The sequence below is a fragment of the Solanum tuberosum genome, unplaced genomic scaffold, assembly GCF_000226075.1.
Source record: "Solanum tuberosum cultivar DM 1-3 516 R44 unplaced genomic scaffold, SolTub_3.0 scf00386, whole genome shotgun sequence".
NCBI lineage: Eukaryota > Viridiplantae > Streptophyta > Magnoliopsida > Solanales > Solanaceae > Solanum > Solanum tuberosum.
The window spans coordinates 478,578-503,285 of record NW_006239320.1 but is presented as its reverse complement, the minus strand read 5'-3'; the positions used below and the strand labels follow the sequence as shown (position 1 = coordinate 503,285).

Here is a 24,708-nt window from a genome sequence, read left to right as displayed (position 1 = left end):
ATCTTATATTATTTTACCTTTTTAAATATTTTTACTCTTTTAACTTTAATACATTTTAACTAAAAAAAATGAAAAAAAGATCAGTTTGTTTTAAAATTAAAAAAATATTATAGCTTTTTAAATTTTCTGACCAAATTTTCTGGCCATTTAGCACTTCTCATAGAAAGAATATATGCCATGATCCTATTTTTTTATCCGGTCATGGAATGAAAAAATTTAGGAAAAAGGAAGTGTTAAAATGTCTACATTAAGTCGACCTGACAATATGCAAGATTGATCACTAAGATTGTAATGTTCTGAATTGTATTTATGGTAAGGAGTATTTGTCACTTCAATAGAATTAATGCAAAATCAATTTAAATTAATTAAATCTCCACAACAAATAATCATACGCCAAGTGGAAAAAAAAATAGACAACATGGTGGTTGGATCAAATAAAAGCAACCCGTGAAACTAGAATGGGAAATCCTTTGTCGTTTACATGGCAAAGACAAAAAATCCATACTCCTTTGTCTCAATTTACATTTATTCTCTCAGTTTCATATTAATTGATTATATTAATAAAAATAGTTATCTCATATTAATTATTTTACTTTACTAAATTAAGAAAGTATTAATTAATTTTTCCTATATTTCCCTTGCAGTTATTTCTTTTTAAGTTTGTAAGATTCCCAAAAAGTTTTTAAGGACTGAATTAATAATATGATCTTCTTATTTATAATTTCTTAATATGCATGTAAAAAGGAAAGTGATCAATTAATATGAACGGAGGGAGTATCAAATTTTGACTTGACACATGTATTAAGAAAATAATGATTGATTTAGTGAGTTTTTACCATTTTATTTCTATTGAACTATTCATAGTTCAAAATGAATGTTTGAATTATTATTTTTCAAATATGCCATTTCAATTAATGAAATTTTATATTTTCGAAGAGATAAATTACACTATTTACAAAAGTTATATTTATAATTTCATAAAGGACAATAGTATTTAAATTATGTCATTAAATAATTTTCTTAATATTAGGTCTAATTATTAGACCTCGAGAGTATAATTTAATGCCTAAAAATTGTCAATGATTCATGCACTTTGATAGAATTTATGCAAAAGCAATTAAAACTCCACTACAAATAATCATACGCCAGGTGGAAAACAAAAAAATATACAACATGGTGGTTGGATCAAATAAAAGCAACCCATGAATCTAGAATGGGAAATCTTTTGCCGTTCACATGGCAAGACAAAAAATCCATACTCCTTCTGTCCCATTTGCTTGCTCCCTCCGTCTCATATTAATTAGTCATCTTATTAAAAATAGTTGTTCATCTTATGAAATCAATTAAGTATTAGTTAATTTTTCATATATTATTTTTGTAATTTTTTTTTAAAGTGTTCATATTTGTTTGTAAAATTTCCAAAAAGTTATTTTAAGAGGGTGAATTAGTAAAATTATGTTCGTATTTTTAATTTATTAATACGTGTGTAAAAAGAGAAGTGATCAATTAATATGAAATAAAAAACGATTATCAATTTTGTCTTGATACATTTATTAAGAAAATAATGATTGATATAGTTAGTTCTATCAGTTTATCCTTATTACTCCATTCGTTTCACTTTTACTTGTCATTTTTTCCTAAAAAAGATTTTCATTTTTAATTGTCACTTTTGACATATCAAGAAAAAACAATTATATTTTTTCATATTCATCCTCAACATTAAATATTCTTTCTTCAAATTATTTTTCAAGACTTAATATTAAACATCATTTAAAAGGGATAGTTTGGTAAAATACCTATATAAATAATTGTTTTCTTAATGGTGTGTCAAGTCAAAATGTGACAAGTAAAAGTGAACAGATGAAGTAATTGATAGTGTCTCAAACATATTTAATCAATACTCTTTCTATTCCATATTAACTGACATTTTGAATATTTTTTCATTGGTCAAAAAAAATGAATTGTTCAAAGCTCAAAATGAATATTTGATTATTATTTTTTTATATATGCCCTTTCATTTATTGAAGTTTTATGTTTTCTAAGAGATAAATTACACTACTTACAAAAGTATATTTATAATTTCATAAAGGACAATAGTAAAAATTATTATTTAAATTATGTCCTTAAATGTTTTTTTTTTAAAAATATGTATGCATTGTCTCATAAATTCAGTTACTAATATATAATAAAGGGAGTATATTTTTTATAAAAAAAACATTGACTGATCAATGTTGAAAATTGAGGATATAATACGGGAAAAAAAATAATCCTTCCTTGATTTGTCAAAAATGACAAGTAAAAAGAAAAATCAAATTTTAGAAAATACTTAAGAAGTAAAAAATTTAGGTAGTATATTTTTTTTTATGTCAGAATCAAGATCTTATATAATTTAATGCCTAAAAAATGTCAATGATTCTTGCGTTTTACGGAAAAGAAAGAATACTTTCCCGTTACTCTATTGTTGTATTTTTGGGAGGATGAACACATCGCTAATTCACATTGAAAAGTTTTTTAACTCAACTCAATAATGCTTCTGGAAAATGACATGTTGATCGATATGGCTTACTTTTATTTATACTCAACTACTTAGCTAAACTTCAACTACAACAAAAATAGAAGTATTTTTTTCAAAAAATCTGATATCTCACATGTTACTTAGAACTTAGAATACTACAAGATTCAAGTTTTCATTATACATATCTAAGAATTAAAAACCTTTTATTATCTTCTTAAATTTTGTGGTAATCAAATTGAGATATATAAATAAAATAAATTGAGTACTTTTTAGTTACTCTCTTTATTTCAAAATAAATAGTTCAGTAAATTACATATTATATTTATTGATTTTATAATGAATGTGACTTTTGTTGAGGTGACACTTATTTTGATACAAAAGAAGTACTAAAAAGCTACTATTTTTCTAGATATTTTTGTTTTTTAGGAATAATTATTTTTTATAATGGTGCATTCAAACTAAAAACATTACTTATTTTGAAATGAAACGAGTGTTAGTCTGAAGTCAACAAATTACTTCTTCATTTTTTACAAAAATGGTGGAAAGGAAAGGGAAATGAAAGAATGTATTAAGTTGATGATCGATCCTTACTAATAAGGTGAGAATTTAGATAACCAACTAATTGAACTACTAAGATTCTTTGGGAAGAAATATATACTACAGCTTTATCCGTTTTGTCCTGGCCGCTTCTATTGCAAACGTCCAAACTTGCATAAAAATTGAATTAGCAAAGCAATGAAGTGACAAGTATAAATAAAAATTTATTGGAGAAATAAATAACAAGTAAAAATGAACCGAGAAAATGTATAACTCTATCACAGTAGTATCAAAAGAAACACACAAGACAGTGGTTGGAAGTTGGATCAAATAAAAGCAACCGATGCAACCAGAATGGGAAATCCTTTGCTGTTTTCACATAGCAAGACAAATAATTTCATATACTTTTGTCCAATCAAGATCTTGTTGAATTTAATGCCTATAAATTGTCAATGATTCTTGTTTTTTATGGAAAAGAATGTGTGGTCGTTACTTTATTGTTGCTTCTTTTGGAAGGATGAACACATCGTTATTTCACATTCAGATGTCTTGTAAATGTGATTTCGTTTTCCCATGATATCGCTTATTTTATTTTATTTTAATACTCAACTACTTAGCTAAATTATCAAATTTTGATTAATTTTTTTAAAAAAATATTAGGAGATGTCAATAATATTCAGATGCTTTATTTATTGATTTCTCAATGAACATGATTTTCATTAAAGAGACACTAAAAAATTACATCTTTTTCAACATTAAAGAGACTCTAAAAAACATCTTTTTCAAGTTATTTATTATGTACCGATTAATGAAAATATATTTTACATTTTAGAAATGGATAGTTTTTGTAAATGGTGCATCTAAACTAAAAACATCACTTACTTTGAAATGACGAGAGTATTAGTGTGATGTCAACAAGTTAATAATCTCTTTGAAGCAAAGTAGTTTATCCAATGATTAAGCTCCTAAGTAAGGGCATTCTTGTCTTACTCAAAAAAAGAAGGAACAAAATAAGAAAAAGAAAAAGGAATACTCTCATTTTGTTTTTACAAAATAAGTGGGAAGAAAAGGGAAATAGAAGAATAGATTCCAAGGCAGGGAATCAATAGTTACCAATAAAGTAAAAGTTATAATCAACTAACTAAGCTATTAAGATTTTTGAAAAAACAGTATATCCTGCATCTTTACCCCTTTTGTCCTGGCTGCTTCTATAGCAAACGTCCAAACTTGCAAAAAATTAGATCACATATCGTCCCTTAGAAAAATGATACTAGGATTAATTTATGTTTGAGAAATGAAAGATTTTTACTCTGAAAGATCAGTATCATCCTCACGATCATTGAGACTCCAAGATCCATCTTCTTGTTGAACCATTCCTTTATTTTGCACGATCCGCCAATACACTGGTACACCATATTCATTCTTCAATGCGTCCGCTTCCTTATTCACCAAAGCAATATCCCGATTTATTTCCAACTTGAACTCTCCTTCCGCTCCATGTGTTCCAGCAATTCCGTGCAGATAAACTTCCACAGTATGATTATTTACATCTTTCTTCAAATACTCTGATTTTGTAGTATCAATTTTAAGTTCAAACCCAACATGTTCGTACACTCTCCAATCTGTTTCAGAGCCTTCTACCTGTCCACGGTCTGGCTTTTCCGGAACCTCATCAAGGGCATTGGTAATCCGCAAGATTTGAAGATTTTTCAAATTTTGATAAGCTTTCTTGAAATTGGCCTCTCCAGTTCGTGGGCTAGCAAGTAAAAATGCAGTCACTGGAAACTCCTTATTGATTTGGTTGACAACTATGTCAACTGCGCATAGTGTGGCCAATGATGAACCAATACTGTGGCCGCTTAGAGTAATGCTAACTTTGTCTCCCTTGTATTGCTCCACCAATCGCTTAACTTCTTCAATAACCTGTTTGTTTCAAACCATAGGGTCTCAAAAGTAGCTACAATCTATGGCTTATATCATGATATTTCTCTATTTAGTAAACAAATTATAAAAGTTGCAAGTATAGAACCTATATCTAAACAGAAATACGTGAATCTTAATAGATCAGTTGATTGAGTATTGAACTTTCACTTTATTGTTAATAAGGATTTGAATCCCCACCTCACTCATTTCTCCTTCCCCTACCCGTACCCTCATTTTATTGAAGAGAAAAAAAAAACAGGGAGAGATTTCTTACCTGGTCTCTGGCACTAGTTGTTCGATTGAATTTTGAAGCTTCGTTAAGAGAAGTATAAACTGAATAAAAACCTCTGTGTACAAGAATGTCATGTGTATTTTCTCCAAAGATTTTTGTGGGTGGGACCAAAACCCAGTCATAATCATCATTCCATTCTGCAGGAGACATGGTTCCTCTCCAAGCAATCAAAATATCCCTCCTTCCTAATGCAACTTTCCCATCATCAGTGGCAACAGCAACAAATCCGATCCAATTTGATGATTTGATCTTTTCAGTTTTACTTGGTACATCTGAAGCTCCATAGATGTATTTTGTGACTTCATATTTGAATGGGTTGTTTTTGTCGAGCCCCACTCTTTTGAAGAAATTCTTTTTGGAGTATCGATTTGTCCCTAAATTCTTTGATGCTATTTCACTGTTGAATGAATCGCAGATGGCTTGAGGCATTTGGCCATAGTGAATAAGGTATCGTCGTAGATCATAATCCAAAGGGTCAAGTAATCCTTCCCAATTGTTTTTTCCATTCAAAATCTCCCATCTTTCTGCTATGCTGTTGTCTCTGTTTTCGATCCCCTTTTTCTTTTTGAAAAAATTCCTGATTTTGATACTTACAGCTTCCAATCCTTTGTTAATGCAGCCCATAGAAATACTACAATAAATATGGAGTAATTAAAAGTGGTACTACTTTTGAAGCTCCGGTAGAGCAGTTCTCTTCCAAATTACGAAAGAACTAAGCAAAGAGGATCACTTGGGAAACAGAGAAAAAGCCAAAGTGGTAACAAAAATAACTACTCCCACCATTTCTTTTTTTTTTTAATACTCAATATGTTTAAGATTATAAGATTAAAAGATATTTTAGTATGTTGTATATATTTTTAGTTTAAAATTATAAGATTTAAATTTAATTTTAAAATTTCGTATTTAGTTGAAAGTTAAAATTAAATAAATAAATTGAAACAAAGAAAATATATGATTTAAGTAACCAATTAGGGGCTTGAATAAAAAAAAGTAATCAGTATTTCTTTTGGTCCATTATAAATAAAAAATTGTTTCATGTTGATTAATTTTTAAAAAAGAGTCGTACTTTACTTTTTCCCAATATAATTACTATGTAGATGATAAGAACACAACGGCTACACACAAGTTGGTGGCGGCTTTTGGTGAATCAATCATTTATTTATTTATGGGTAGTTTGGTAGAGTGTATTAGTAAAAATAATGTATTTGTTAATTTTGTGTATTAATTTGGTATATTTTTTCATGTTATGTATAATAAATATTTGTATATTAGTTATATATTCTATTGTGTACTATTGAACAGTGTATTACTAATATCATGGATTTGTAGGTATTAATAATGCAAAGAAATTTAATATATGCATTAGCATGGTTAAATACACAACTACCCCTCAAAAATATTTTTACATTGTTTCCACTATTTTTGTAAATAAATATTTTATACAATGCATACTATTTTTAATACATCAAACCAAACAATGTATAAGAAATAACATATATGCATCACTAATGCAAGCATAACTCCCTCGTCCATTTTTATTTGACATGTTGCGTTTTTCGAAAATCAATATAACTAATATTTAAAGTTAAATTACATTACACTAATTCGATATTTAAACAAAAAAATTTAAATATTCAAAAACTATACGAAAAGTATTATAAATTGCAATTATTTACATATCAAAATGATGAAAGATACGTACATCGTGAAATGTTAGTTAAAATTCTAATAGTTTGACTCTAAAAAAAATAATAACAATTAAAAATGGACGAAAAAATTACAAACATTATTAACACACTCCATCTACTGTTAAAAGAGATATTTTATGTATTACTGTAGGGGTATTGTTCTCTGTCGAAGTTCTATTTTTAAAAAATTCTTAATACATATTTTAGGGGAGGAATAAAATAGTGATATCCAAAACTGACATTCTGATATTTCGTTAATGCATCAGCTTAACGAAAAATATTTTTTTAAAAACCTTAACAAAAAGTTTTAGAGGGGGTAACACATAATTTGGAAGTAACAAACAAAAGCTGTCTAGCAAGAACACAATGATTTTCTTAAAGCAAGCTTTATTGGTGTCCCCAAAAGTATAGCTCATACAGTTGATAGATTATCGATTTCATTTTTACTTTAAAAGTTAGGAATATTTGAAATTTTTTTCAGTATGAGGATTTATGGATTGAATAAGTTCTATTTGAACATTTAACTAGACTATAGTTTTCCCTCACCTATAGGAGCTAAGCACATGTCTTGTTGAGCAATGAGACTTGTACAAATCCTCATTTGTTTTAATTTTCTATCACGGACAAAAGAATAAAAAGAGCGGAAATATTTTTCACCTTTTTTGTTTGTTTGTTATATTTTCATGCTTTATTATCAATATAGTCTTTGATTTATTTTTTACTTAACATAAGAAGGATTAATAGTGTTTCCATCTACATAAAACCTACCAATTGACGATGAAGATGTTCAATCACTTGAACAAACTACACTTGTCAATTGACACATAGGCTTTGCTCGTTAATGAGAATAAAGAACAAAATTATGTAGACAACTAGACTTTGCCGTCACTTTGCCTAATGCTTTGCAATATTGTTCTCTTCTATCCTAAAATTTAGAACCCCCAAACTCCTAATTTTAGCTCTGTCTCTGCTCACTTTTTCTAATTCTAACTCCGTCTCTGCTCACTTTTGTGGAAGCGAAGTTTAGATTGGATGTTCTAAAAAGGCCCAATAGTTTAAATTTGAGATAGATAGACTAACAAAGAGTTTCCCTTGAACTCGGCGGACCAAATCTTGAAAGACCAACTTTTATGTAGGACGTTGTGGACTATGTGATCAGTGACATAAAAGATAATATGTCCTATATATCGGGTTATAAAATCTTATACGTAACAACTAATAACTTATTAACTTTGTCTTGGTGCTGAACAAGTTGGAGACCATATTTGTTCAATTAAAGTAATTACATGTCAGCATATGCCCTACTAGGAGGAACACCATATCAATGTGAAGTAATACGCCCATTTCCCATGTAAGAAACATAGTCAGAGTTTGCATATTATTTAAAAATTTAATTTCAGACTTGAGATCTGAAGTTTCAAACTTATATTTTGGGTCTGAGGTCTGAATTCGCCAAGACTTGAGATCAGTCTAAATTCATTTTTATTAGTATCAGAAGGTAATTATTTCCTCCGTCCTATATTAGTTGATCATCTTACTTAAAATATAAAATAGTTGTTTTATATTAGATGTCCAATTTACAAATTCAAAAAAACATTTAATTAGTTTTTTCCTTTGTTAACATTTATTAGTGAAATTTTCAAGAAGTTTTTTAAGGGGTGAATCAATAAAATTATCTTCTTATTTATGATTTCTTTAAACGCGTATAAAAAAATTGATCAACTAATATGAAACGGAGTAAGTAATTACTACTCTCTCTGTCCACTTTTAAATGTCATGGATTCCTTTTTTTAGAGTCAAACTATAAGAACTTTGACTAACATTTTATGAGCATTTTTTTTCATCGTATTGATATGCAAAAAATTGCAACTTATAGTACTTCTCGTATAGTTTTTCAATATCTAATTTTTTTGTTTAAAATGTCAAATTAATGTATTCTAATTTAATTTTAAAAAATTAGTCAAATTATCTTTTGAAAAGCACAACATGAAAATTAAAAGTGAACCGAGAGAATATTTAGGAACATCAAAATGGTTGAGTGAAATAGTGGGCATCAAATTACACTACCAACTTAGAACAGCCCATTAGAATAATATTGGGCCGTTAAAATATGCTACTATTTGAGAATCCATTTTGGGTCCTTTTACTGTTACTATACAACCTCTCTTTGTTGAAAAAGTGTAAATCTAGGGTGTATTTGGTAGGAAGGAAAATGTTTTTAAGAAATAAATAATTTTTTTATTATTTTCTTGTGTTTGATAAATAAGTAAAAAATATTTTTTTTAAAGTATCTATATATAGTTTTTTTTTTTAAAGATATCTATATATAGTTTAGACAAATATGTACAATGGAAAATGAGTGTGAAAGTGTAGGGGTGTGGGGTGGGGTGGGGGTGGGATAGGGCTATGGGAGTGCAGGCAAAAATTAATGATGAGGTGTACTGGAGGGTGGGCAATATCTTTAATGCGGAATATTACTTGTGGAACTTGTTTTTCGAAAAAAATTCCTTTCTCATGTGCCTAATGCCTAAAGCAAGACCTTTAAATGAAAAGAGTCTAAATTTATACACTAGACTACGTAATATACTAATTGTTTAAAATAAAATTATTATATATATACATTGTCAATATACGTAACTCAATTACTCTTAAATGAAAAAGGCAAAGACAGAAGACACGGACAAAGCTTTTCATTTTCATGAGAATGATGAAAATTGCAGTAACAATATTACTTATTAGACAAAATTTCAAAATCCTTCCAATTATAAGTGAAGCTAAATTTAGATATTGTTTTTTTTGGTTTTTGTTTTGAGATATGAGGAGTATGATTAAAGTATTGATGAGTCCAAATCAGAGAAGGAAAGATTAGTGGGTGCCCTCAATCATACGAAATTAACTTAATTAGACCACAATGTCAATATATATATTTATTAATCATCAACTCAAAGTGTGCCCTCCCTTCTCTGCCTTTGCCTTGTACCACCAATCCTAATATCGAGCAGCCGACCTCATTAATATTTCTTCGTTTCAAAATAAGATTTTTTAAATTAAAAAATAAATAATTGTTACTTTTTTTTTTCATATTAAATGAATTTTTGAGATTTTTTTATTGTTCAAAGTATAAAATGGACGTTTGATTATTATTTTTCATAATTGCGCTTTTATTTATTGAAGCTTTATATTTTCTAGGAGATAAATTAACTACATAAAAAGTTATATTTATGATTTCATAAAGAGCAATAGTGAAAATTATGTCCTTGAATGTTTTTGTTAAAATGTGTTCGTTACCTCACAAATTCAGTTAATATAAAATAGAGAGTACATTATTTTGAACTATATTACCAACTCAATTCTCAAGAAAAATCTAATACCATACTACTTAATACAAGTTATTTTTATTCATTATATTTCTAAATAGGTGTGACATGGGCTAAATTAAAACAACACTTATTTGGAGACAATGAATATAACAATTCGACTTTAAACTTCTCTTTTAATCTATAACGAGATGATTTACAACTCCACATATATATTTATAATTTATAAATTTTATGGGATAAAAAAATTCCTTTCATTCTTAAACTTCATGCTCATTAATCATCATCACATAGATTTTGAAGCGAAAAAAAATATCTTTATTTTTCAATATTTTTATTTTTGGAAGGTGGGGGGTGCTTATAATTAGTATTGAATAGATGGTGTTATAGCATATGGGCCTTGCGGGGTCAAGTTGTGATCAAAACATCTTATCCGATGGAAACGATCTTTCTGAGTTCATCAATTATTTTATAGTAGTAGTTCATATGTCAAGTGCTTGGTAAAAGATTCATGTCCTATCAAATTAAATTAAACCACATCTTTAATTTGCTCAGGGACGGCTCAATATAATTTGAGGCCTAAAGCAAAATTTTAATTAGAGGCCTAAAATTTAAATAAATTTTATCTGTATTTATTTATTTTTCTAAATTTTTAGATGTAAATTATTCCTTAATATTTTTTTTATAAATGAAAATAAATTTTATTTGTATTTATTTATTTTTCTAAATTTTTAGATGTAAATTATTCCTTAATATTTTTTTTATAAATGATTTTTTCAAATACTTTTTTTAATTATTATTTTTAAGCAAGACTTTATCAATTCAACATTGAAAAACATCATTTTATTGAGACAATTATTATATGAATCAATAATATAGTTCTATAAGTAATAAATTGATAAATTTTAAATAAAGATGAGAGTTAGAATCATAGAATCTGATTCAAAAAGTTGATAACTTGGTATACCCTACTTTAATATGAAAAGTTACGAAGAAATAAAAAAATATTTGTAATTTATTTTGTTCAACACTTTTCGACTATTGATTCATATTTTTGACTGAATGTTACTCTAACTATCAAAGATTTGAAGAAATAGAGTACAAAAGGAGTTAAAAAGGATAAATAATGTGAGTGTTAGTGAAGAATATACATATACTTTTTATTATAAATAATTAATTTTTATTTTAATAAAAATTTGAGGCCCCCAAAAATTGGAGGCCTAAGGCATTGGCCTAAAAATTCATAGGCAAGAGCCGGCCCTGAATTTGCTCCACATGAAATTCTTGATGAGGGTCCCTAATTAAGACTTAACCTCTTCCATCAAATATTATAAATTTTTAGAAAAATGTAGTAATTGAGTCGAGAAATTAGCGTGATCTAATTATTAACTCTAGGAGAACGGCTCTCTTATCCGAGAAATTAGACAAACGTTTGGATATGAATTTGATGATATTTGAATAAATGAATATTTGAAGTTCAATTAAAAATTAGAGTTATGTTTGAAATATGTATTTTGCATGAAAAAATATTAAAATTTTATGAATCAATAAACTTTTTTTTCTTAAAAAAAAATGGTTAGATCAACTCCAAAGTCAAAACTAAATATTGAATTTTGAGAACACACTCTTTGAACAGAATTTTGAATAGTTCACTTATTTTAAACTATCAAAAAAAATTTTAACAATTCACATAATATGAAATAAAATATCACTTACGTAGGTAGGTCTATTTCCCAGGAAATGTAGCTAGGTGGAATCCCCGGGGGTGGCCAGGTGGGGATTGTTGCGTTTAATATGAGCATGTGACATGGTGGCCCCCAATAAAACATGAAAATAATAGTAGTAGTGGACTGGTAGCAGAAAGAAACAAGCTAGTTCATGTTGGAGAAAGGGAATAAATGCAAGTTTAATTTGAGAAAGCTGATGCATGCAGCAAAATATTTGGAAAGTATTAGATTAGTATTATATATAAGCTTCTCCTCTGCATTTATTGTTTAGATTGCCATGCATTATTCTATCTACTTTGTGTCATTTTCTCAAACCCCCCTTTTCTTTACGACGACATGTGCAATCTCTCATCTATTAAGCAAAATATTTGTTTCTTCTTTGTTCATATAGGTTGATGAATTTAAATATGTCTTCCGTTTCAAAATAATTTAAGTTACTCTTGGTATTAACAAGAAATGATTATAAAAGGGGAGGAGCCACCCCTGCATTTATTCACATATATATATATATTCTCACCGCATTCTTTTCTTCATGTTTCACATTTAAATTCACCGCGCGCTTCTTTCACAGTTTTCATGCCCAAAATCCAAATGAACACCAATTATTCATTAACTATTAGAGTTTTTATTATTTGTCGTCTTTATGTTAAGGGAAAACTACATAATTAGACAAACTTAACTACCATATATACATATTTTATCTATAGTTTAAACATATTACTCATAATACCTCTTTTTAATAATTATACCATGTATTTTAAAAAGCTAAATCAGATACACAAATCACTTAAAGATGGTATTGAATAATTATCTTCAAATTCAAACTCCTTAATTAAAGTTACATTAACAACCGTCTCCCAAACTCCTATGCCAACGGTATATCTCCCCCCACTCCCACCCCACCCCATGTTCTCCATCACCTCTACCTACTTTCTCTTCTTTCGTCCTCAATCTCCTATTCCAAGTTTATCTCCCCCATTCTCTTTCTTCCTTCTCCCTCATAGATCTTTTTCACTAAACAAACAAAAATTGAATTGATGGTTTTTTTATCGCATTTTTCTACTATGAAGTTTTTTTTTAAAAAAAAAGTTACTTGAAGGGTTCAACGGAAGAGAAAGGCAAGACGCGGTAAGGTATGTTTAGACGAGGGTGATAAAGGTAAGAAAATGGTGCAACAAAAGCTCTGGAAAATGAAGGATAATTCTAGAGGATAAGATTTGGGATTTTGTCTTCCGATGCTTTAGCCAATGCTTTCAATGCTGGATTGTTAGAACTGATAAATGAAGTTGAAAGACAAGATACAGAGTCATATCAACACTGGATTTTAGCTCCGAACTTGGTGAATTTACGATGAATTTGTAGAGATACAATGTTTGCTAGACGTATCTAAACGTTCTATTTATTTGTCGTTCATCTGTGTATCTCCTTTTCTTCCATGTATATATCCTTATTTTATATATTTAAAAGATTAATATTGAATAATTAGATACATGCTTCAGATACATAATAAGTTTCAAATACATGTTATGTATCAGATATACGTATATAGCAGATACACCTAATGGAATACATTTAATGAAATTAAGTGCATGAATCAGATACACATTGTTCTCTAAATATGAAAAATTGAAGAAGAAAAAAACCACAAAATTCAAAAAAACAAATTCGAATTTATGAAAAAAGTTATTCACTTTGCTGTTGCTGGAAAAATAAATAGAAGAAACTAGTTTTTTTTTTAAAAAAAAGTTGTTAAAGTAATTATACTCAAAAGTTGTGGATACATGATACTCAAAAGTTGTTAGAGTAATTATACTCAAAAGAAAGTTTTGTTTGTTAATTCCCATGAGTTATACTCTTTTAGTTAAGGAAATAAGTTACAACATTTATTTCAAAAGTATTAAGTATGTATCTCAACTTTTAAACCGGATAGATACATGTATCTGACGGATTATGATACATGTATTCCATAATAGAAAATGATATAGAAAGTAATAAAAAAAATTATCAAAATTTCTAGTAATTAAAATCCAAACTAGTGAAATTTAGATAGTTAATATGTTCATAAAGAGAATATCAAAATTCTTTCTTGCCAATTCGAGTCCTGGCCCATCAATATTTGCACATTAGATATTCCAATTGCAAATCTTTACTAGTTACATCACATTATTAGATTCTATGGTAGTTGACGATGTTAATACTGACCATTTGTTGTAGTGATTTGTTATATCATCCTATCAAATCAGTCAGATTTGGCCTCAATATATTGATTAGCCCAACTATGGTGGGCCATATATAGCTTATACTTCCATCATTATGTTAAATAGTTCACTTTTATTAATTTTAACCGCACACTTTAAATAACTGAAAGTTAAATATGCATAATCAAATAATATTGAAATTAAAATTGAAAATATGCAATAATACATGAATTAAAATTGCTATTTTCCAAAAAAATAAATAAAATGAAACGAGAGAGTATATCATAAGCTAGAGCCTAGAGGCAAATGATCAATAACAAATGAATTAATTACAAAGATAACTCTATCAATGATTAGCATAAGTACTTAAATACACAATTTTGAAATTAATTATAAAAGACAATAAACATATATACCTAGCTCTATTGGCACAAGTTTTTCAAAGTGGCGTATTTGAAAAGAGATAACTGTCTACCCCTTTATTTTGTGTTACTCTGCCTTCACTAAGACGTAAAGTTCATTTCTTCCTTCCAACATTAATTTTGGTTTCTTTTTGACCACTATCTTTTTACTTTAATTAGTTCACTATCATTCCATAAATATAACACCAGTTAAATCAGTATTTATGATGGGCGTAATTCTTATAGAATTAGAAGGGAAAATGTCACAAATGACTTTTTGTTTTTCCTGAAATATTCAAAAATTTAAATAATATTAATTCATCTAAACAACCCATATATAAGATCAATCAAGTAATTACTAAAAGCATGATAACTTGAATGGAATTTTCAGTTAAATGAACAGATTGAATTGAATTTTGGTAAATCAAATTAGTGGATTAATGAATTAATAAATGTGCAAGTTAATGACTTGTCCAAAAATTTCATGGACCATTGATTGGGATGAAATAGGCTAACAATGACTCATAACTTAACACATTCTATTGAGTATATAAAAAAAATAGTTTAATCTCATTAATAAACTTTAACTACTTATCAATTCAATTTTTGACTAAACTATATTAAATATTATAAAATATAGTGAATGGATAAATGAACTGATCATTAATATGCCCAAATCATAATTTCATTGGCTAAATTTACTCCCTGATTATACAGCTAAGGTGTTAAAGTTTGCCACATTTGGAAAGTGGACCTAATTGATCGAAATTTGCATACATATCCTTTTCAAACTCTCTTCAACTCCTATCTCTTTTGCAGCTTGCACCATTCCCTATTAAAAAATGAAATATTTTACAGCAGAGTATATATATATCATAATGTAATGGAGTAATTAACACCCCCTCCGTCCCATATTAGATAGGTAGTTTCTATTTTACACGAATATTAAGAAATCATTATTAATAGATTGATCAATTTTACTATCTTACCCTTTGTTTATATTCCCTCTGTCCAATAATAGTTGTCCACTATACTATTTTGGGATGTCCAACAATATTTGTCACTTTATGAAATTAATGGATAATTTTACACTAATTAGTTCCTAGTTTATCCTTATCATTAATTATAGTCATTTATCTATTACATTTTTCAAGACATTACATTTATTATATTCAACGGGTAGTATAGTACCATTCTATTTATAATTTCTTAAAAAGTGTGCAAAGTCAATAGTGAACAAGTATTATCGACGGGGAGTTTTAATTAGCCTTTTGAAAAAAAACTTTAGATCTTTAAATTAGTTTAAACCTCCAAAGTTCATATTAATTGTAAGGGTAAAATAAGAAAAAATATTTAATTATATCCTGATTTAGTAAGTGAACAATTAATATGTGACAAATATTTTTAGTACGATATCCATCTAATTATAAGGAACAAAGGGAGTGAGTACTTTCTTGATGTCATTTTGGTTATCTCATTTTGCTTTGACACATAATTTAAGAAGACAAAAAAGATTTTTTCGTTTGGTTTGAATATGAGTTATGATGCGATAAGTTATGTTGGGATAAGTTATGTTGGAATTAGTTATGATGGGATAAGTTGTGCTGAAATTAGTTCTTATTGAGTGTTTGGTTTATTGTATTAAAAATAATATACATTGAAAATTTTAAGAACAAGTTGTTTGTTTACAAAATTACCCTTCACTTTATTTAGTTTTTTTAATATTTTCTTTGCAAGCTTTAGTTATTCATTTTTAAAAATAAAACTTCAATTTTATTTAGCTTAAATATTTTTATTTATGCATTTCCATGATAAGTACCATATGTATTTAAAAATAAAACTTTTTTCTTATTTAGCTTAAAAATAGAACTTCCCTTTTAAGTTTGTTAAAGAGAAGAAAATTTATGATAAATAAACATAAGAATTAGTCAAATAAATTCATAAATAAAAATTATATTTATATACTGTAATTTTTTAATAGAAAAATATGAATAATTATCATAAAAACAAGGAGTAGTGAATATTATTATACATGGTATTAAAAATAATGTAAATATACATAAATGTGAAAAATGATGTATAAAAAGGATTTAAAGGGATATATTTTTCATTTTCCTATTTTATTTCAGAATAAGTTATCCCGAGATTACTATATCACCCAATGTGAGGGATAACTTGTCCTGATACTAATTCATAATCCTGGGATAAGTTATCCCAAGCTTTACAATCAAACAAGGAAATAAAGGATACTTCAATTTATCCTAGGATTAACTCCCCTTATCCATCACACCAAACGACATAGTTTTATATATATATATATATATATATTTGTTTTAAATTAAATATGTTTAATGTATCAAAACGTTATTTTATTTCAAAATCTTAAATATGTCTAAAATTAAAGAGTAAAAAAAAAAAAAAAAAGATGCATGCTCTTTTAAAACGGACTAAAAATGAAAAAAGTACATAAAAGGGCAAAGAAGCATCTTCATCAAATGATCATGTAAAAAGGTAAAATCTTTGGATCAGAAGGGTGTATTGATTACATCAAGTTGAAGAATAAATTATTAAAGTAGCTAGGCTAGAGCTTTTTCATTTTGTTCGTGTTATATATCTATTTGCATATTAAGGTCAAGAGCTGTTGAAGTGTAAAATAGTGGAATGAGACAAACTAATTAGTGAAAAAGAGAGAAAGTTGTATGTTTGTTAGTGGTCACTATATTGCCAGGCTAACCAATCTTCATCTGAAAGTGATGTATCAATCCATGGAAACCAAACTAGTCCTAATGCTGTCCTTTAAATTTAATTCCTCCCCATCCCCAATCCATAAGTGCCATGCATGTTCTTTCAACCAACCTTACCTAAGAGTAGGGAGAAATGGGTCAAATTCTTATTATTTTGATCGAGTTCAAGTGTCTCGTTGAAACTTCATGGAGTAGATGGATTCAATTGATAATTCGAGTAAAATATAAGGGTCGTTTCGCAGAGTGTATTAGCCAAAATAATGCATGCATTAGTTTTGTGTATTAGTAGTACCTTGTTTGGTATTTTTTTATGTCATGTATAACTAATACACTCTATTATTTTTTTTACATAATACCTAGTAATCCATGGATTTCTAGGTATTAGACTATTAGTAATGCAAATGAATTTAATACTTGCATTAGTATGGTTAAACAACTCAATTACCCCTCATTAAAACAAATAGTCTATGTATTATGTATGATATTATTTAGTACTATATATGTTTGATAGGAAATTGGGTCTATGTATAACTAATCCATGGATTAGTTATACCTCCTACATGGTATTATAGGATGTATTACTATTCCTTCCATTTGGAGGTATTAGTAATACATGGATATAATACCATGGGATAAGTCTATGTAAAGATAAAAATATCCCTCAAATCATTTTAATTATTTTGTTTATTTTCTTGATTTTATGTTTTATATTTGTACTACTAAATTTATTTAAATAGATTAAAGTCTATGTATTATGTATGATATTATTTAGTACTATATATGTTTGATAGGAAATTGGGTCTATGTATAACTAATCCATGGATTAGTTATACCTCCTACATGGTATTATAGGATGTATTACTATTCCTTCCATTTGGAGGTATTAGTAATACATGGATATAATACCATGGGATAAGTCTATGTAAAGATAAAAATATCCCTCAAATCATTTTAATTATTTTGTTTATTTTCTTGATTTTATGTTTTATATTTGTACTACTAAATTTATTTAAATAGATTAACTTGCAAATTATTTAGAGAGAGTTGTTTGTTACTAAATAAATCCAATACAAATTAATACAATATTTGAAATGTGAGTTGTTTAACATTAACTAATTAAAAAGGCAAATATATCACAACATGACGTTTGTGATCTTAATTGAAGGTATAATTTGTTAATATATATATGTTTGTGCGGTTTTGTATTTTGAACAATTTATAAAATTGAATACATATTAAAATTACAACTTGCAATTTTTTATGTGTAAATGTAGATGATTTAATCAATTTTACTATTGTTTACAGTCTTTTCAATTTTAAAAATTGATAGTTTATCTTTTTTTTAAAAATTGAAAATTGACATTTTATAAGTGATCAATTTACTAAGATGACAATTATTTATCCTCAAAATAATTTAAAGTGAAAAAAGGCAAACATGACAACAAAATTGGTCTTCTCATAAATAGATAGAAGGCCATAAAAAATAATATTGTCCGACAATTATTTACCTTGACCCACTTGCATAATAATTCAAGGGTATAATTGGAAAAAGTTTTTTATAAAGTTTTAATCCAAGCACAAAATGAGGTGGAAAACAATGAACCAAACACTTGGTAAAAATAATCTCTCCATTACTAATCCCTACACTATTAATCCTTGCATTACTAATCCCTGCATTATTAATCCTTGTACCAAACGACCCATTAAAAGAGTATAAGGACTCGTTTGGTAGGCTGTATTAAATAGAATAGTCCATGGATTAAAATTTAGTTCATCTAATACATTGTTTGGTTACTTTATTTTATTTAATCCGTGAATTGCTTATACACCATATGTAGTCTTATTTTATCCCTAGGAAATGGAGGGATAACTAATCCAAGGTTTGTTAAACCTTGGATAAGACCACTAAATGACAAAACTATCTCTTTATTCATTTTCCTAAATTTCTTTTGTAATTTGATTTTCTTTTTTATTTATATTGAAATAATTATAAATGTTCTTTTTAATTCTCCAAATTCGTTTAGTTTAATATAATGATTTCACTAATATATTTTTCTCTTTTTTTTTTATTCAATGTCGTTCGTCGATTAACCACTTGAACTATTTTTTATATTAAGCTTTAGCTATTGAACAATATAAGTAGTCTTAAATCTATGTTAAGTTTAAGATATATTTGACCAACAAAAAAAATTAGAAATACAGCATGCCATCAAGGATCTCCTTAGTGGTACATCATACCTCAAAATTATATATATATAGTTAAATGAAATAGAAAATCCTACAAAAAAATAATATTGTCCGGTGGTTATATCTACCTTGACTTAATTAATATTACATGAAATAAACAATCTCATAATAACACAAGGGTATAATATGAATGAAATTTTTGTAAAGTTTTAAACCAAACACAAGATACCCTTGACAAAAAATAATCCTTGCACTACTAATCCATGCATTACTAATTTCTGTGTTACTAATCCCTGCATTACTAATCCCTACGTTATCAATGTTCGTACCAAACGACCCCTAACACTCTATTTGGATCACTGTTACCCATTGTATTGTATTGTATCGTTAATATACCTACAATGTTTGTTTTGATTGTTACTTAAAATGTATTGTATTATATTGTTAAATTCCGTTGTTACATAACAATGAAAACCCCCATTTTATGAAACAACCAATTTGGTGTGTTTCCATTGTTACTTAATTTCATTTTCCAATTATATCTTTACGTAATATTTCATAATACTATTTTAGCCTTTACCTTATATTATTTAATTCTAGTCAAACCTCCTACCCTAGAATAATTAAGGATATTTTAGTAAATTTATAAATTACAATACAATACAATACAGTCAAACCAAACAATAAAAATGTTATTAAACAACAACAAACAATATAGTCTAGCCAAACATTGTATCTACCATACAATACAGTACAATACAATACAATACATTATGAAATAATGAGTAACAATGATCCAAACAGAGTGTAAGTGTCTTGTTAACCACTTGACTTTTCAACTCCTTTCTAGATGTTGTCCTTGAATTTAAAAGCGGTATCAGTGCCCTTAAAAAAATATGTGTTTATCTAAGCAGTTACAATAGTGAAGTATATATGTATGTGCTCTTTACATAGATTGTTAGGCAAATTAGTAAAAAAAATTATTTTCAAGAATAATTATTAATAATAAGAAAAAAATAAGAAGAAGAATGTATTCAACTATATTGTTATTTTCTAAAATATAACTATTTTGGATCATCTATCTATTATTAATAAAGAAGACGAGTAAAATAGTCCGTAGGGACTAGGGAGTATGATTTAAGTACTTCTTTATCACTTTCAAAAGTTAGTGTACCTATTATCTAACCTTTATAAAATTTTAGTCTATGATTTCACAAAAAAAATAATTTGCTCGATAAGACATTTAATAATGGAAGAAACTGCGAAGCTACATAAGGTATGAGTATTATGAGTAGTATGAAATGATGTGAGATATTTTTTGAAAAATTGTACTAAGAACGCCTGCGTTAATTCAACTAATAGAAGATTTCATGGGCCAACATGTCTAAGTATGCAACATGTCAGACTGCTACTGCATGGAGTGGTCAGTGAGATTTCTTCTTTGCAGATTTGGTGGCTATAAAAATATCTGGCCAATCTTTGTTGATATGAAACAATTCTGGTGGTGCATGTGGAGGTTCATTAGTCTTGATGGAGCCATGGAGGGTCATTTGGTGTTAGGTTTGGGTGTCCCGTCAATCTCCCATGATCGATTAGAAGCATCATTATTCGTGTGAATAGTCATTATAAACTATGTGATAATCATAAAATATTTAGTTCACTCTGATTCTCATTTTTTATATTGAGATTACTAAAATAAGGTCTAGTTTTCCTTGCTTATAATTCTCTATTTTAAAGATTAGTTTTTACTATAAATAAAAATGCCTATAGTTATCTTTTCTGGTGGTATAAATTATCTTTAAAACCTTTAAGGCAAGGACGAATTTATAGCCTAAATTATAGGGTACATCAATTTATGGTCTCTTTATAAAATTAGATATTTTATAAACTAATACAATATATTATTTGTTAAAAATCGTAATATAAGAAGGTTAAATTGTATACTAAATTGAAGGTTAAATATTTTATTTAGAGAACTAGAGTTAATTTCTGCTTAATTTATTTTCTTCTAATAATAATGCGCTCATATTATAGAAATTCTGAATTCTGAAGCGACATTAGGGACTAGGGAGTAGTAGAACTCACGGACACGGTTGTGAGGTGAGAGAAGTTGAGAAGAAAGAGACATCACACCATGTGAGGGACACATTAAAGTTAATTGTAGCTATAAACAAAGCTAAAATATACTCTTATCATATTAGACATATTTGATTAGATAACAACTAAACAGTATAAATAAGAAACTATTACCAAAAAAATCTATGCCGACACATATCCCAAAATGATTAAAATTTATTGAAGTAGTTCAAGTAATTGTGCTCCGATATGCTGCGTATGCATTTCATATAAATAATTTGAAAGTAAAACGATTACTTATATCTTTAGGAAACAATAAAAATGATTAGCAAGTTTTCAAATATGTCGTTTGCCCATCATTCTTGGTGATTAGGCACTCAAATCTTAATTCTTTTCTTTAGCCATATATCAACTTGAAACTATGGTGATATTATAAAGTCCTATTAAGAAAAATCAAATGCAAAAATTTATCAATAATATAACCACATTGCTTTTGGAATAATTTCGATTCATAAATTTCAATGATCTAGAGATCTCGGCATTAAAAATCAAGCAATTAAGTGTCGTTGCCAAAATAATTCTTAATGATTATGCTAAACCAAACTCCATTTCCATCCTAATAGTCTTCCAAATCACTTTACTTCTTATATTTTTATTGACACGCTCCTTAAAAAATTATGTGTTTTGACTATTATACTCTTATTTATTGTCTTTAATCATTTAAAATGTCAATCTCTCTTCAATAAATAAAAAGAGAGTTAATCTAAGCAATCACAATATTGGAGTATGTGCTCTTTACTTAAATTTCTATGCTAATTAGTCAATATATTTAATAATTTCCAGAATAATTATTACTTGAAACAAAATTTTAAAAAAATACATTCAATTATAGCTTTTAATTAGTACGACAAGTAAAGTGATCTGAACGAAATATGTAATAGCATAATTTGAGGCATAGAGGCGGATATTTAAATTTTAGAGTCATATCCATCAAAATAATGAGCACTAAATTCTCATGAATACTCATGTTAAATATATATCTATCTGGATTTTGCAACCAAATAAAAAAAACATAATCAAGCACTGATGTTGCTAAATGCTGGAATTGAAAGGGAAATGAGTGGTTCATTAAGTATTTGTTCAACTTGTTATTTATGTCACTTTTATTAGTCGTAATTGTGACCTTAAATGTAGTGACAAAATGTTGAACTGTTACAAGCACGTACATGACATAGAGGTCAACCATTCAACGCCTATCAAATGCTCTACTTCTTCATCATTTCAACATTTGAGATACTATTTTCATAATCAAAGGTTTACACACAATTTCGTATATAATTAATAGATTGCACGATATATTAATTTCTTCTATTATGTTTTGCTTAGATAATTTTAGGGGTGATAAGTGGATGGGCTAAGTCAAATTTGGGCGGATCATAATGGGTTAAAGCAACAAATTAGTCAAGACTCAATCCAACCCAAATTTGTTTGGGTCTAAATGAGTTGAGTCAAAACGAATTGGATAACGGGGTCATAGCACTTGTCAAAACCCAATCCAACTTTTTCTAAGTTTTAATTGTTTTATTTGTTGTTTTACAATACTTTATACCTAAAGTTTCTCTCTCTCTTTGTTATGGCTATATATAATAGATCAACTTTTTTTTTAAAAAAATTAAAATATTTTAACAAGATTTTTCTTAAGTCAATTTAGGCTACATATCAACCCAATTTTTAATGGGTTAAAATGAGTTGGATTGAAATGGATTGAGCTAACAAATGAGCGAGTCAATAATCTGTCAAAACTTAAAGAGTTGGACGAATTGAGTTTGATTTTTCCATCTCTAGTTAATTTTGCTTTGTTATTTTCATTAATTACTTATTACCACATAGCTTGAAAATACATTTTTTGTTTAATTCCCCCTCCCTCATTAGCTTAACATAATTTTAAAGTTTAAATTGAGCAAATTTCAAAGTTAAGTTAAAGAATAGAATAAGTAGGGAGTACTAAATTTTACAATAAAATATGGTCAAATGTTATCAAGATCACTAGTATCAAATCGCAAGTTAAGTCAAAGAATAAAATGTTGGGTATGTAGCAAGGGTTAATGGGAAATGGAGGGAAGATGAAAAAAGAGAGGAACTTGGAAAAGTTGGGAACTTGAAAAGTCTTCTTATGCTTTAGTGAAAAGGCATTTCTCCCTCATCGGTGGAGGAAAGAAAAATAGAAGAGTTTAAATATAGAAACACTCCTATTAATTGTTAAAAAGGGTTGGAAAGAGGGACCCCCTCGCGTCGTCGTCGTCGTCGCTCGCTTTGACTTTGGCTTTGGAAAATGATCGAGAGATTATTTTTTGGACAAAGTTTGTTTTAATTATTTAGTTAATTATTTATTAAATAAAATTAAATTAAATGGCCAAAACATTTCAATTAATTAGTTAATTAACCGAAACATTTCAATTATTCAGTTAATTAACCGACCCGATTCGAATCCGCGCGCGACCTATTTTATTTAAATTCTTTCCCATTTTATTTAAATTTCCCGCCGTTGGAAGTGACTATTTTGAAAGGTTGCAACTTTCAGGAACAACCATGACCATTTGAAAGGTTGCAAACTTTCATGAATGGTCGTGTGGATTCTGAAAGAGTTGCAACCTTTCGGAACCAGTTCCTCTTGCCTATAGATACATTGATTCTTCAAATTTTGTTCCTTACGAATTTTTCTGATTTCTTCTTCTTCTGCACAAAGTTTCTTCGTGTACTTTACTGTTGTTGAGTGGTTCGCTGACACCAGAGTTTTGGGTATCAATACAGTGGTAATTAAGATCATTCTATCCTGGGAGGACATATTCCAAATCAAACCTCGGATACTAGATTGGAATAATTTGCTTAAGGGGACACTGTGCATTCAGTGGGCTTGATTTTTTCGTTCAATCTTTTTCCAGATTCTGGTATGTTTTACAGATTTTAGTTGTTTTGAATTAATTTCTGTTCTTCTGGGGAGGACATATTCCAAATCAAACCTCGGATACTAGATTGGAATAATTTGCTTAAGGGGACACTGTGCATTCAGTGGGCTTGATTTTTTTCGTTCAGTCTTTTTCCA

General features: G+C 28.0%; 1 protein-coding gene across 1 annotated transcript; it reads right to left on the bottom strand.

The window, feature by feature from the left end:
* Positions 1-4,090: 4,090 nt before the first annotated feature.
* On the bottom strand, positions 4,091-6,055 carry LOC102600648 (phospholipase A1-II 1-like). Its single transcript, XM_006362377.2, has 2 exons — positions 5,250-6,055; positions 4,091-4,975 (listed from the first exon to the last, which is right to left on the bottom strand). Exons 1-2 carry the CDS (start codon positions 5,889-5,891, stop codon positions 4,358-4,360), a joined length of 1,260 nt encoding a protein of 419 aa, XP_006362439.1. The 5' UTR covers positions 5,892-6,055; the 3' UTR covers positions 4,091-4,357.
* Positions 6,056-24,708: the final 18,653 nt, after the last annotated feature.

Coding starts and splice junctions, on each gene's coding strand:
- LOC102600648 (XM_006362377.2), bottom strand. CDS start 5,891: ATGGGCTGCATTAACAAAGGATTGGAAGCTGTAAGTATCAAAATCAGG. Junction 4,976..5,249: donor CAACTAGTGCCAGAGACCAG/GTAAGAAATCTC, acceptor TGAAACAAACAG/GTTATTGAAGAAGTTAAGCG.